General features: G+C 42.5%; 2 protein-coding genes across 9 annotated transcripts in view; one reads left to right on the top strand and one right to left on the bottom strand.

The window, feature by feature from the left end:
• Nucleotides 1-16209, bottom strand: part of LOC143348237 (calmodulin-alpha) — a 94359-nt gene that overhangs the window by 22770 nt on the left and 55380 nt on the right. The gene's annotated exons all lie outside the window — the stretch shown is intronic.
• Tpnciib (troponin C type IIb) lies at nucleotides 4242-11009 on the top strand. 4 transcript variants are annotated; one of them, XM_076778245.1, is made up of 5 exons: nucleotides 4242-4294; nucleotides 4625-4646; nucleotides 5868-6011; nucleotides 9679-9927; nucleotides 10613-10951. In XM_076778245.1, exons 1-5 carry the CDS (start codon nucleotides 4292-4294, stop codon nucleotides 10639-10641), a joined length of 447 nt encoding a protein of 148 aa, XP_076634360.1. In that variant the 5' UTR covers nucleotides 4242-4291; the 3' UTR covers nucleotides 10642-10951. The 4 variants fall into 4 exon arrangements, with proteins under 4 accessions (XP_076634360.1, XP_076634361.1, XP_076634358.1 ...); XM_076778246.1 differs by lacking the exon at nucleotides 10613-10951 and adding an exon at nucleotides 10414-10556 and having other exon boundaries at nucleotides 4267-4294; nucleotides 4625-4696; XM_076778243.1 differs by lacking the exons at nucleotides 4242-4294; nucleotides 4625-4646; nucleotides 10613-10951 and adding exons at nucleotides 4974-5402; nucleotides 10414-10556.

The raw sequence follows: 16209 nt of genomic DNA, 5'->3' as shown, positions 1-16209 counted from the left end.
TTAAGTTTGTAAAAACTTGCCATGGGGTACATTGACGCAAAATGTCAATTTAATATTGATCGTTGATAGTAAAAAATACATTATCGAAACTAAAAACAAACCACCACAACCGACCTCGCTCTTCTGCGTTTACAGTGAAAGCATTCACGATACAATTTATTTGAAAATTCATTTCAGAAAGCTCTACGTAACTCGATAGATATAGGAAATAAAGCAATTAATTTTATCCACCCTGGGTTAACGTCATATACGCACTCAGCGATCTACATTTGAATTACTTTCCACGTGAAATCAGTCGGTACCGATTTGATTGCGAGAAGAAAGGCAGTACTGTGCTCGTAATCGTCCCAGTTCTCTGTCCGTAATTAGTCATTTCCCCGAGCGGGTCGGTCTGTCGGCGGCGAGGAGTTTTTAATCGAAAGAAAGGTTTTCCAATATGTTCCCTCGGTCGCAGCTGCACCGACGATGACACGCGCCGTCCGCTAACGAGAAACGGAGTCGTGGAAAAAAAAAAAACGAAGCTCCCCTCGACGAAGGACAACGCCCAACCTTCGACCCTCCCCGGTTCGACACACAAAAATTCGTTTTTCTCGTCGAGATAAAAATCTGAGGTCGCCGGTAGGAACAATACCCTTAATCACGAGTCGGGAATCTGAGCGAGCGTTGTGTCAACATTTCGAGGCCGGGGATGCAACGGGCGCCATTGTTCACGGGTCTCTGCTAATGACACACCCGTGGAACGATGCACAGTAATTTCCGGAGATTTTAGTCGACCGCCACCAGGCTCATTGTTTCAATTCTTCTGTCCGCTTCATTACCGGAACATCAATCGGCCACACCGATGATCAACGCGCGAACCTTTACGCTTTTATCTTACTTTTCGCCGGCACCGAAGCAACAAAGTCGCAACTCGCGACAGTCGGTCGCGAATAAGTTATATTACTCCTTTTCAAACTTAATCGAGGGTTAAACATTATTTTATATTATTCACTTTCGTTCAAACGATGCGTGTAAAAAAATTCAATCGTTGCATATATAATTTTCTCTAATTATAGCGTACGATTGAAACGCAAGACGTTCGTATTAAATATTAAATCTTCAAAGTCCGCGATGAGAAAAAATTATTTAAAGGGGATCTGTGGCAGACAAGAGGTTAGCAACCTTTTTATTATTTTTAACCCTTACGTTTACTGGGAGGGTAGTTGAACGTTTCAGTCGCTCCACGTTCGTCCCTTCGTCGATATCAAGGTTCTTCCTGGCGGCCTTCGCGGCGGATCCCAGCCTGACCGACAGTTTGCATCGACTAACTCGATTTATTCCCTCTCGATGGGCGTCCGTGCCATTGGAATCTGACTCGTTTCCAGAGATTCGAATCAGTGAAATTGTCTGCCGCGGTTCGCGGACTTCCTCTCATCGGTTTATGCCGCGATAACGGCGATATTCGATTTGCAATCCCGAACTGCATCGAACGGCCCCACCCCTTTTACGACGGCTCCAAAGATTTTCAATCGGAATCCACTCGTCGATCGTAGGCTTTGTTTTATAATACCTTTCCTATCGTGTAGATTTACCCGTTACGATCCCAAACGCTTGAAACGTTTGTGCATGTAAGATGTGCAAAGAATATATGAGGTTTATGCAAACTATCGTAACAATTTTGTTGAAAAATAAGTAACTTGTTTTAGGTCCATCGTGTATTTAATAGTGTCTGGAAAAATAGAATCATTTCACTTTCCAGAGTAGTATTGTGTAGTACTGTTTCTGCTATATTAAATAGCGAAAACTGTAAGAGACTCAATGTTTCATTTTATTCCATATTTTCAGGGCCTAAGGTAACGACAGTTTTTTCAAACAGAACCATATATTTTTCCATATTCTTATAGAGGGTAAAAGACAAATTCCAAGTTTTGGAAATATCACAATTTTTAAATTAAGTGTGCCATCATTTCTGGTTATTCGATCGACTTAAAATTTTGTGCAAATGTTTTTCTCGCCAAATGTTTCAAACTCGAGGATGGAACGAAAGAAATTTTGCACAAAAAGGTCATCGAGAGCAGCTGAGGTTCATCCAAATAGGGACTGAAGGGAACGATGGCGAACGTGGAAGTTCGTCGACCGTTCGCCCAATTACGTGGCAAGGTAGTCCGCGGTTTAAATATAGAACGACTCAAGAGGTACACAATTGGTATTGGACGTTCTAAATATAACGCGAGTTTATTCAAATAATAATTCAACGGCGAGGCGGCATGGACCGCGTGGGCGGAACTGACGAGATAATTATAGGCGTTTGCCGTCTACCGCGTTCTTAGGAAAAGCACAGTACATCATCGGCGCATTAAACGCGGAAAAAACGCGGCAAAAATTGCACCAACAAAGTTTTCTGTTACGTTAAGTTTTGTCAGGTTACGCGCACGCGATGTCCAAAACCGCCCAAAGCGACGGCAAAACGGGGGGAGGGGTAATCCTACGCGAAATAACAAATCGAAAATGAAGAATAAAATTTGCACGTTCGATGATTCCTTTTCCAGAAAATCGACTTTAAATATCCATTGTGTATACGTGCGATGAGGTACGACGATGAGTTAAGTAGAAACAGTGGGTAGTGGACAGACATACCAGAGCAACTTGTATTAAATGTAAATTTAATTATCTAAAAAACAAAGCATTATTTTAGAAAATTGTATTCTTCATTGTTTACTTATTTTTCCATGTAGAATTACCCCTGCTCTATATAAATTTAATTACCTCGAAAACAAAGCGTTTGTAGAATTGCCCCCTGCTCGGCAGTAAACAAGAAAAATCACAAGGAAACAATAATTACAAGGGGCTGTTTGATTAAACCTGAATTGTTCGAATTATTAGCTATTATTAGAATTTTTTATTCTACATATTTACGAATACAAACGACACAAGGAGAACGTTCTACATTTCTCGATTGCTCTCGAGTCAAAAGCGTCGAACGATTTAGCGACAGGACTTAAGACGTCGTGCCTCGAATTTTCATTTTTTGACGGTTCGAAAAGTTCCGTTCGCGTGTAAAAACTTCGGTTCGAGCGGATGATTCCTCGCAAAGGATAACTCCGTGGATTCGGCTAGCAGCGGAGGATATTAAATTTCTCGTCGACCAGTAAAAAGAATCGACGATATTGTGCGCCGAGCGACGTCGGTAGTTGAATGGAAAGCAGTAGTATCATAGTCTGGAATGTTTTGAAATAGCACCACCCCCACTTCTTTCCGTCGCCGGTACCGCTTCTGTTCCCGGCCGCCTACTATGACCGCGCGTCCGCGGTGCAGGAATATTTTATTGCTTTTCCCTCAAAGTTTTTGGCAGGCTTTCCGGGCCGCGTAGAAAACAGCCACATAACAGCGGGTTTAAGTAATATGCTCCGCGTAATGTATCGCCTTTCCCCCGTTTTCAATTGCACGCCACAAATCATACCGGCTAGAAAAATTGACGACGATCGTTTGGAAACGACGATTCGTTGCGCCAATCCACCGATCCTCGCCATTCTTTCGAAACTTCGACGTGCACGAATTCGTGACCAAATTTCTCACGATTTATATCGTTGGACAGTCTATCCTTCCTCTGCAAGATATCTTTGAAATTATACGGTTTAGGTACAGACAACCTAATTTTAACGTTAAGACAAATCGACAAATTCGTGATCAAATTTCTTACGATTCATATTACTGAACAGTCCTCTATAAAAATAACTAATTTTAAGGTTAAGGCGAATGGAGTCAGGGGGAAAATCTAGCAAGTTACGAGAAATAGTGTTCAACGTAGCGAAATGCAACATTGGCTCGACGACTTGTTTCCTTGGAAAACTGCTCGCTTTGACTGTGATGGAATCGAAAAATTGATCGAACGTTGGGAAGACGTCGTGAATAGCGGAAACAATTCATTGTAGAAAACTAAGAAAATAAATTTATGTTCGAAGAGCTTCACGACCTAGTATCATACATCAATAGCCGTGAAAGTAAAAGAAAAAAAGAAACGGGAAGATCCTAGAAGCAAGATGGACACGCGGCCTTGAGTCAGCGGCCTTTTTCGAGCCGGTTAACCGTTTTCCACGGGGAATCGTAGCATTATAGCAGCGTGAACTGGCGTCGTCTCAGCTGCGCGTGAAGCTGTGAAATTTCTATCGTTCGCAGGAAGGGATGAGACGCTTACTCCCCTTCCATGCGTTCTAGCTGAGCTTATAAAAGATATATCCAGTGCGGATAAGCCATTAGTGCTAGAGAACGAAGGGACCCCAGTTGCGAGTCGCTCGTCGAACGAAGCCGGAAGATGGTCAGTTCCCATGTAATAATCGTGTGTTCGCGAACGGTTCCACGGGTTGTCGCATGGAAACTCGTTAATTGGACGCCTCGTATCGAAACGATGGGGGGATCGGACGTTTTGGCGCCAAGTCAGCAATCCGTCGATCGATTTTTCCATATCGGATATAAATTGACGGACGATAGGGGGAATTAAATCGCGGCGCGTCTCTTTCTGCCGCTTCCGCAGTGGACGTGAGTCGATAAAAAAAAGCGACGCATCGCGTCGATCCGTCGGCGAAACTCGGTGAACGTTCCCCGGCGAGACACGTTCCGGTACTGAAAGTTCGTTTCTCTGTTTCAGGATGACACGGAACAAGTGAAAAGTGAGTACGTCGCGGGATTACCGAGGAAAATGTTCGAAACAAGCGCAGTGGTTAGCATCGGTTACCACATGCTCGAGAGTATCATGTCTTCGCAGTTAATCAGTGTCTCCTTTCCTTTTTAAACTAATCTTTATTATTCTGGCTGTGCACCGTCGCGAATTTGACATTCTTGCGCCACGAGGGCGTCGAACGACGGAACGAAACGGAACGAAACGGAACGGAACGTCCGCGTGCAAATAGACACAGCGCCGCCATGCGGTGCCCGTATTTCATTGGGTCTGCGTCGCGTCAACAAGTACGGTTTATTCGTCGAAGGAAGGTCGCTGGGTGTTTAAAATTTAGGTCGCGGCCGATGTGTATTTTACGTCGCCAGACGCGGTCCGTCGCGACATCAAAGAGACCGTCAACGTATTTCGTATGCTCGTTAAGATTCGTCGTCGCGCGAGGCAAACTCGAACGCGGCCGGGAACGAAACGATTATGCCTCCGAGAGTTGTTTCGTCGAAAGTTCGGTCGTTTTCCGCACGCACGCCCACGCGAAAACGTATCCGCGACTTGTACGCGGCCGCTCGTTGCGCAATACGACTTCCTATCGCAAAATAAACCGCTGATTGACTCGGCCGCGTTATATTAATACACGCCGCTCTGGGCACCGTGTGTAAATAAATGCCGCGATGCGTTCTCCGAGCTCGCGTTACTGGCCCGCCTTGCTCTAGAATTCTCGGGGAATTTCCTAATTCTGGTGTCTCGCCTGAAGGTATCGCGCGCCTACAAAGTTTCAGGGAGCTATCGAACCTCCGAGTCGAATACCGTACCTTCTGTAAACTCGGGGAACGAGCAACTAATTATTTGAAAGTACAATTACGTAAATGTGTGGTTTCTGGGTGGATTGCGATTCTAGAATCGTGGAACATCCGATGAAAAGGATCTATCGATGAGTTTTGTAATTTAATAAAAAAAGAAAAATATAAATTGTCTAAAGTATATACAAAATTTAGAAAAACATAAATAGGAGAAGACAAAGTTTAAGAATCAAAGAATATGAAAATTTAACATTTCTCTAAAGTCTGTGATTATGAGAAATGATTACGCAATAAAATAAGTCAAGTCCGGTTTCGCTTGATTCGAGTTTTTTAAGGTTTCAGAGTAGAACGTCCCCCCCCTCCTCAAGCTTTCGTATTTTGGCCAAAGCGTAAACATTGCGATCCTTTGTGTTTTACAGTGCTCAGAAGAGCCTTCTCCATGTTCGACTCCGCGAAGTCGGGTCGGATCGAGAAGGAAAAAGTTCGAACGATCCTAAACACCCTGGGGCACACTTTCGACGACCACGAGCTCGAGGTGCTGCTCAAGCAAGAGGACGACGACGGTATCGTATTTCCGACCTTTGAGAGTTTTCAATTGCCCCGAACGGCGCCAGCTCTGGCCGGATTCCATTGCCTTTTCTGCGTGTTTTATAGCAATTTTTGGGCCGGCGCTGGTGCCTTCGTCGATCGATGCCTACGTGTCGACCTATCCGGGGCCAAATAATTCATGATATAATGCCGGAGACGCGGGAACCCGCGCGTGTAGAAGCAACGAAAGCCCCGCGACGCGGACGCGAAAACTTTTCCTAAACTTTTCCAAGTCCGACGGTGGTTTCCGTCTGCGTTCAACGCGACGCACGAGCTTTCCATCGATCGATTTTAATACCTTCGGCTTTACAGGTAGTCCTCGAGTTACGATCGACACGATTTACAACTCGCACTTACCACCGTGAAAAATTGAATTAAAGTACAGTATCGTGGTTTTACAGTATCATGAACGTCGGAATTGCGTTATATTTACAGCCAGTGACAACGCGTGTGCCGAATTGATTCCTCGTATCGTCCTATTCGATGGTTGGTTTCGCCCCTTTAAACCGAATATTCACAAATATAAAAAGAAATTCAGACGCGTGTCTTCCGAGTTACGAATTTTATTCTAGTCGACCTGAGAACGTTGAACGCCACGAATTTATGGGAAGAGTTAATAATTCAGCGAGCTAGGAAAATTTGCAAATTGCAAGTTAAATATTTTCTCTTTCGAGAAGCTTATCATCCACATGCATAAGAAGACAGGAAGAATCTAGTTAAGTAAAAGTACTAGTTCACTCGATCAGTGGCGACTGGTTGCTTTTAATCCGGCCAGCGGTGAAGCAACAACTTTTGCCAACAGTCTTTAATGCTGTTGCGAAGTGGCTCGAGGAGTATCTTTCAACTAAGAACTTCAGCTTCATTTTATCGAAACAAGTATGGGTTTTAGTGGTTTGGGACGAACAACAGTGTCTCTATATTATTCGAAAATAATAGAAAACAAAGATAGGTAATTTTTAACTGCGAGATGGTGATCCAAAATTCATTATAAAACGATAAAAATGATACGATGAGTAGAAATATAGTGGATAACAAATTTTGCATAAAAAGTAAAAGATAAACGATTTTTAATCTGTCAGTTGTTCGATAAAAGTTGAATAAAAGCTTATCCGAATAACCGTGTTAACTTATCTGCTCGATCGGATAAACGTTGCAAATAAATCATTAGACAAAATTTGCTTTCGTCGACTATTACATGCACAAAATTCTGCCAAACTCTAATTCTGGTCCACTGGCGAATTCAACGGGGATTCTCGATCCTGAGTCTATTAACAATCCGTCTCCCAGATAGCTCACGGTAACTGTCCAATTGTTATAATTTTTTTTCTTGACAGGCAATTGGGCACATCATTCTCGAGTTGTATCTCATAAATTTGGCAGCTAACTTCTGCTACTATTGCATGAGTTACACCGTGTTTTGCATAGTGCACTGAACCCTATCGAGTTGAAGTGATTTTTGGCTCTGAGGCTCGAATCGTTTCTCACTTGCTCTTGCAGTTTTCTACGAAGACAAACAACCACCTTCAAAGTGAATCACGTATGCAAACTTTCTATGACGGAGTCTAGGAACGAGAAATTGGCGTAGAAAATTCAGGAGCTTTGTTTTAAAAATTGATTCCAGTTATTTTTTCCTTCGATGCATTTACTGCCACGTCATAGGTGCCATGAATTTTCTCAAGATTAGATGTTAACCCCTTGACAGATAACAGATAATAACAGATAGCCCCTTTACATATAATTTTTTAGACTTACACTATTTAATTTTGATTAAATTTGTTCGTGGAAGGAATGGCCACGAAAAAGAATAGATTTGTTTTACGAAGATTTGATGAAGAATGAATAGCTTCATGATTGTGACACCTGACATCAAGAACATGTGATGAGACAGACTTGTTATTGTATGGCAAAGAGTTAAAGAAAATAAATCTAGATAGGACTCTTGAATTTTAATGTAACTAAAAACAAAGTATCGTGTTAATGGAAAAGTATTAAAAGTATGCAATACTTTATCTACTATATTTAATATCTGGAATAAATGATCATAATTCGTTGGCATTATCTATCAATAAAAAACAAAACATGATTAGAATCAAATTTTGAGGTGTTGGTGCATTTATGATACGTAGTATGTCAGGTCGAAGGCTAGTTGGGAAACTCTGACGTAAGTTAAACGTAAAGTACTGTAACATATCAATCATGTAATCGCCTACGACAACTATTGGACAAAAACCACATGTTTGTATAGTGGACGGTTCGCACGAAGGTGTTAATCGTGTCTCGCTCAAGTGGACGTTACACGGACTATAATTCCCGTTTGTGGAAGAAACGGCTACCTAAGGAGCCACGATCGAATTGGCCTAACCCCTGCGTTCTAATGGCCGCCATTAAACCGTGACGTCGATCGGTAATACCGAGCCGGACAACCGGAATTAACGTAAGCTCTCGAAATTCCCTCTCGATATTGAGACAATGATCGGTGACCGTAGGTCCCGTGCTCTGGCTTTATCAGTACGCGTTATTATCCAGATATTGCAACGCGTATCGGGTTGGCTTCCAGTCAGTTTAGATCAGAATATTCGGGAAACGAGGCCTGCGATCTAAACTCGATCAAACGGGGATGATTTTTAACATGTTGACCGTCGAAAAATTGTTCACGAGATCAAAACTTTGATCCCAAACAATTGTAAACTACTCATTTTTGTAACCTCGATAAAATTCATGAATCTTATATAAATTGATTTCCTTTAATGCTTCGATTTGAACATGTTTGAAGAACTTCTTCACTTTCTTCGTATATCAATCCTTTTGTTTAAAAATGTGTGTCGTGTTCTACGAGGACGGTGACAAACGTGAGGATCGCCCCGGGCGACGCGAGCTTTAACTACGCCACTGCTTTAAACTTCAATAAGGGCACACAATATTCAGAACGAATTCGTTGCTCTTTCAAATATAAATATTTCACAAAACTGGAAAGTATCTTCATCTTTACTAACGTTTAATCGGTATTGAGACGATGTCTGACTATGTTAAGTTTGTACTACTACGACATTTTCACTTCTTGTATTCCAAACATTTTTTATTACGTCTCTTTTAGAATTTCTCTAGAATCAAGCATGAGAATAGATTTTCCTAAAAATTGCTTGCATTTAAATTAGAGAATCTCGTTTCGTAATTTCCTAATTAATTCTTTTTCACGGCGCGTTTCTTTCGCCTGAAGTTAAACCCTGCACATGTTCTCGTGCATTAATCCGCGAAAATAGCCGTCGCGTATTATACCGTGCTGAACTTTAAGCTCCACGTGTATCCGTATACCCGTGAAATAGGGGCCTCCCAGTTTCGAGAATCGAATCTGATTTTCCGTTCCCGGAATCCACGGATGCATCGCGACTGATCGGGAGGGACGATAGCCTTGTTGTCCTTTATACATTTCAAATTTATTCCCGGCCTTGCGTAAACGGAACCGCCTTGGAAGGCTACCAAGTATATTGTCTCGGATGTTTTCCTATCGATAAAAAGCGGTCGCGAACGAAAAGGAGGCCCCGGGGAGACTTGTTTACACCGGCGTGGAACGGCGACATCGAACAAGACGGTGTCTTTCGCAGAGTGGGTTTTTTAATCGTGGATATCCGCCCGGGCTTTCAGGTAGCGGTAAATTAAACTTCGACTCGTTCTTCCGTGTGGCCTCTCATTTCCAAGAGGAGGACGACGAGGCGCTGCAGAAGGAGCTGAAGGAGGCTTTCAGGCTCTACGACAAGGAAGGCAACGGCTATATTCCCACCAGCTCTCTGCGCGAGATCCTCGCCGCCTTGGATGACCAAATAACGCCCGATCAAATGGACGGCATGATCGCTGAAATTGACACCGACGGCTCTGGCACTGTTGACTTTGACGGTGAGCATTTTCCTCGCGCCTTATCGACGACATCGTACGTCCTAAGCGCTTGCATAACCATTCGCGATTCGCGATTCGCAGTTCAAACGCCGTAGCAACGCTAAAACGCTTTAGCTCGAAGAGAATTCGCGACGAAATAAATAAATTACTAGGGGTGTACGAGGTCTCGACAATATCAAGATTTTGGGGGTATGTCTATTCACCAAAAATGATTGTAATTGACACCTACAACTTAAAAATTTTTTAACGAAGTCTTAATCAACAAATTGATATTCTTGGAACATTCCTTTCAGTGCGTCTCAATTAGACGAAACGCATTTGGTACTAGAAAATTGACCGATGTAACGTGAATAAGAAATTACGACAACGTTTTCGTTGGCTTCGTATCTGTAAAGCTCGTTACAACAGCTCTTACGAGGGCCTGATTAAACTCCGAACGTCTTAATAGCAGTCTTTCTAAAGCCTCTTTCAAATAACTTGTGGTAGGCGGTGCAAAGGGGCGAAGATACGACCTACTTGCCTCCCAGAAGAAACATTCGTCGCGTTAGACGACGAAATGAAAGGAGGCCTGTAATCTCCAGGATCCCATTTCTATTCGATGACGAACGAGCATCGAGAATGAAAACGTTCCCAAAAAGGACGAAGTTCGAACCTCCCGTTAACCGTGTCGATCGTTATTTTGCAGAATTCATGGAGATGATGACCGGCGACTAAACATCACCGCGGGATTCGTCATACGTTGTAAGAGAAACGCTTGCATTTTCTTTCAACGATCCTGCAATTCTGTCTGACGTCGGCTCTTACACGAGAATTGAAATTCCGCGAGACGGAATTGTCAACCGAGCCTGGACAACGACTCGAACGGGATCGAAGGAACTTCATCGAACATCGTCTCACCTGTACATTTCTTTGCGCATTATGTATCGACATCGTTAATTAAGTTCTCGAATAAATGCTATCTTCAACGATCGCACAAAAGTCGTTTTTATTTTGAGAATTATAAGGAGCATTTTACTCGAATTGTCTTTTTCTGAAACCATGAATTTGGAAAAATTAATCAAACTATTCGTGTCAAGTGTTGTTTACATGCAGAGTATACGTCCCATTTTCGTTTGAACTAGGATTATTTCAATGCATTAAAAGCCCGATTTAGCGATGGAATTGGAGCGAAGGTGTGTCCATTAAATCCAAAGGTAATTTCTATGCAATACCAGAAACCCGTTAAACAACAAATTACACAGTTTGACCGTGCAATGGACGGTGCAAGTGGCAATATGGTGATCCTAAACGAGAAAATTACACGAAAATATGGAATAAAGCTACTTCGTGCAAGTTTTACTTGCAAGATAATTGACGTTAAAAATTCATCGAGTACGCATGCAATTGAGTATGACTTATGTATCGCGACTATCCTTTACTTGTTATTTCTACTTGTGACCGGTATTTGTAAGCGCCGATGTTGGCACAGTATTATTTGTGTCAACTAGTTCAAACTAGTTAGAAGAAGGTAAGACCAATGAAAACCAGGTAACACTGCAATCAATGTTTGAAAACACCAGAGCAAGTAGGATGAACCTGCAATGTACGGTCATGAGAAAATCAATTTCTTCGATTATTCAATTTTATTCGTCTCGAATTATCTGCTTGAAAAAATTCCTTAGTACCTTTCCCAACAGTATACAATCATAATACATCATTTTGATGCAAATATTATACTAAATTCTTGTGCTAATTTATTTGTATTTGTACGAAAACTATCGTACATATTTTTCTTTTGGTTTAATGTGTAGAGAAAAGCTCAAAATATTAACAAGAGAATTACTAAAAATCCCAGATGAGAAGTTACCAATCTATGTAGTTAATCATGAAAGAGATGATTTTACGTTAAACAAATTGTTTTTAAACTTAATTTAGTATACATGTAAATAATACAAGGACTGATATTGTATAAAACGCAGAGAACATCGAAAAATGGAGTTTGCAATTTTCACGAAGCACTGTATTAACGGCGAGCCGTCTACCGACGGGTTACAAATCTCTCGATCGCGAAAATCGACGGCTGAAATCGCGGAGGACGCATCCTCCGCGTCCCAGGATCCGAACTTTACGAGCCTCCAGCTCCTTTTTCGCGACGGCGCGTGAAAATAGGTCTCGCCCCGAAGTTTCATCCGATCAACCACGGCGCGCCTAAATAATTTCCTGTCTCCTTGAAAGCGGCGAAGTTGCGCTGGATATTAATCGAGAATCTCTGGCGAGCAAATCGCTGAGCGTGCACCGTGCGGGTGTTCGAGTTCCGCGAAGGCCACTCATTCGATCAACTCGGGCATCGACTCGCGGCAAGGTTCGCAGCTAGCCTCGTGCTTTATAGGTCCGCGGCGTGCATATATCAGTCGGGTTATCGAGCTTATAGACGACGATACCGCTTAGCTGGTAAACGCGATAGCATCGGGCGAACGCCGAGCGTCCATTGAAACTCCTCGCCTTTACCAGCAAAAGGCGAATCCTCGAGCGGAAAAATTCTGCAAAACGTCGAGCGGCTCTTTGGCAACGAGACTCGCGAGCTACGCGAAAAAATGACGAAACGAGAGAGGCATAGCTTGCGATAAACACGTCCTTCGGAATCCTTGGAATTCCATCCATGCGCTGCCCAACGCCGTAAGACAAGACTAGGGTGATTTATATTATACTGTTGGTTCAAGACCTCGTTTGATTAACATTAGAAAGAACACACACAACCTGAGCTACGCGTTGGAGAGTGTCTCGAAAGACACCATTCGATGACTAGTTTTATTGGGTAACTTGTGTATTAACCCTTCTTTTTGATTGTTTGAAATTCTGAAATACTTATCGAAGGCTCTGACTTGGCGCACAAACGTTAAGTGGAATGTTCAAAGATTTCTTTCGATAAAAATAAAATGGGAATTCGCCTGTGCCCTTAACGACCCATGGTATAGAATATATTACTATAAATTAGGTTGTTATTACTACGGAGAAAGATACCAGATATAAGAGAAGAATTCTAGTGTGTTTCAACGACTTTGGAAACAACTAAAACACACACTCGACAATGGCGTTTGGCCGAATGAGAAGTTTCTGTTAATCAGTCCCGAATCCTCAAAGACGAAACTGTCTTCGTGAGATCGGCAGAGAGGACACGAGCGAGCGGGAAGCCCGGAAAGATCCATCGAGAACGCCCAGAAACACCCTCGGCAGCCGCCCATCTCCCATGCCCCGCTTTCAGCTTTTACCCTCCTCGCTGTCTCCTTCCTTCTCTTTTCCTGTCCTCTCGTCCTTCTCTTCCTTGCCAGCCAGGACTACGGCTCCATGCCTGGCCCCGGCCGCTTCACCCACTCAAGTTTTGTCCGAGTGTTTGCGAGCGAGACCCGGAAACCGCTTTCGAAGGATCAATAAATGGGGCCGACTGCAACCGCCCTTGAAAAGCTATACCTCGTTGGCGAACGAGAGGATCGGTATGTCTTCAAAATGCACCGAGGATTCGGAGGAACGCACTCGTCGATGAACTGAGGCCCTATCGCAGGGTAAACCAACTTTGGGGCCCTTTGGCTCGGGCCTCATGAAGGAATTTAGATTTATACGGGAACGATACAGATGGAAAAAGTAGTATTCGTAAATATAGTTCAGTTTATTAAATGAAAACATTTCGATATAATTTTGATACGAAAGAAAATATTTTTACCCTTTCGTACCTGATGATAACATAATATGTGTACGCGACAGTTTAAAGTGTTGATTAAAAAAATTTTTAAAGGTGATTTTATGTGCCAAAATCAGACGGAAGCCAAGAATGGCGAAATTATTAATTACTGAAAACTGATTGTATTCTGTAAAATGTATTTTTGAAAGAATATGTTAGAAAAACCAAAAAAACTACAAGATTGTACCTTTATAACTTAAAACAAATTAATATATAAATATGTAAATATAATTTTATTTGTATACACGTAAATTATATTGAATAAGAGTTAAACTTAAGGTCAAAACGTTCATATATAATAAACCGAACTATGCTCGCGAATGCTACTTCCTTCATGTATTTTTTAAACACGACAAGCATTACATATTAAATATTTGGGAAACAAAGAAGGTAGCTACGAAATTCTACTGCTCTCATAATCGGTTCGCGACTTGTTAAGGTAATAATAATAATTTTGGTACGAGAGGGCAATATTACTGCGTTACGTTCCTAATCTGCTGGTTCGATTTATCGGTAAAGCTTATCTAACCGAATTCTGCCTTAGACGCGATCCTATTAATCGTTTGAACAATCTCTTCGAACTAATTACGTACTAATAAATTATCGAGTAATTGGAGACTGTTCAATAAACGATTAATAACGTCGCGTTTAACGTTGGGTCTGATAGATAAGCATACCGACGAATTCAACTGACAAATCCAGGACGAAACGCAAAATACTACACATTATGCAAAATAGAATTTGTCTGGTAAATTTGAGGCTTCTAAAAAGATAAGTTTCCTTCTTTCTTTGTCCTTTCATTTTGCATACAAGTGTTATTTTTAAATTCTAGCCAGATTTTTAGCCACGCTTATTCGAAGTCGAATTGCAGTAACCGGCGTGGGTCAAGTTAGATTTCCAGGTTTTTCGTTTATAATTTCTTCTGTTCTCCCATATATCGTCGAGGACTCGCGTTGCGTTACGTATGGAAATAAAAGTACGTCACCGTTCCCGTCGGGAATTTTACTGTATACGTGTTTCCTTACAAAAAGGTGGTAAGACTTGTTACGCGAAGAAACAAAAGAGAAGTTATATATACTCCGTGAAGAGCAATTACGATAATTGCGACCTGGATTGCCCGTCTTTATACCCGCGACAACGTCATGCGCTACGTTTCCGTTCGCCATGTATTTCATGCGAGTTTGTCGTGTCGTTGTTCGTAGGCGCGATGTAAAGCCGAAGAACCTTCGCGCTTCCAACGACGCAACTTTTATTTTCGATAAATAAAATAAAGTAAAGACTATTAACGCGCAAACGTCGTCGGGGGATCGACGCGCGTACGAACGAAATCGACAGATAGTTCGAATATGGTTCGAAGTGTCGGGGGAGGATTCGATGGGAATACGATTATCAAACCTCGGGTGCGTCGATCTTGGAAGTTCGTTGTAGTTTTCGATAGGATCAACGCGATCGACGTCGGTCAAGGGCGCGCAAATATCGCGGCAGACGCGACGAAAGAGGTTTCCTCGAGGAGAACGGAAACACGTTCGCGACAAGGGGAAAACGGCTGAATAAACATGGAGAATCGTGACTTAAACACGTGTCAGTGCACTTACGATACAGGGTCTGGAAGCGACTGGATACAATTAATAATTAAAGCAACGGCCACGACAGCACCGACGACGAGGGTGCAGCCGGGCTATCGATCGTCGTCCTCAACCCGAACCATCCTCAACCTGAACCTACTGCCTTCTCCACTACATTCAAAGGCTCTCTCCGACGCCTCTCCTATCGCTTGTATACCCAACGACTACTTGTCAGAAGGGTGCTCCGAACGAGGGCCCAAGATGCCATTCACCCAGACTTTCTTCCCTCTAATCCACGGGCGCTAGGCTTTTTCGGCTCGTTTGTTTCCGAAAGTGGCTCTCTTTCGTACCGAAAATGGATTCTGCCCGGTGGCGACGCAGCCCGTATATTTTCCCGAGAGGAATTTAGTTGCTCTCCCGGCACACCGGAAGCGATTGATCGACCCCGTCCGCGGACAAAACTCGCAACGGGGGTAGTATCGATGGCTCCGCGAACGGAATATTTCTCTTGTTACGCGAACGGTCTGTCGATATCAAACCTCCGTTCGAAGATCCATCAATAGATAAGACTAAGAGTCTTCATTGCGTAAAAAATTGGTTCGATAGACACTATTCCCAAGTGGATTGGTCGAGGGGGGCCAAGAAATTGGTCGCCTGGCCTTACCCCTTTAGATTTTTACTTATGGGGCACTCTGAAAGAGAAAATTTACAGAAATACGTACAAGAGATGAATTAATTGCAAAAATCAGTATCGCATGCGAATGAATCTATCATTTTTATGTGTGCATACGTTTGAAACGAACATTTCTTAAAAAATATGAAACGAAGTCTTTCATTACCGTATCCCATTTATCGAATTCTTTGACTGAGTCGAGTATAATAATCCTAATTCCACCAGAATATGTACCTAGTGGCTAGACGGCGGTTGTTTATGCATTTATGGGAAATTTTAATTTCCAAGAAACTACAGAATGCATTTAATATGCAAAAATATAGGAAACT

This window comes from Colletes latitarsis, chromosome 11, assembly GCF_051014445.1.
Source record: "Colletes latitarsis isolate SP2378_abdomen chromosome 11, iyColLati1, whole genome shotgun sequence".
Lineage (NCBI taxonomy): Eukaryota > Metazoa > Arthropoda > Insecta > Hymenoptera > Colletidae > Colletes > Colletes latitarsis.
This window is presented reverse-complemented; position numbering and strand designations above follow the sequence as displayed.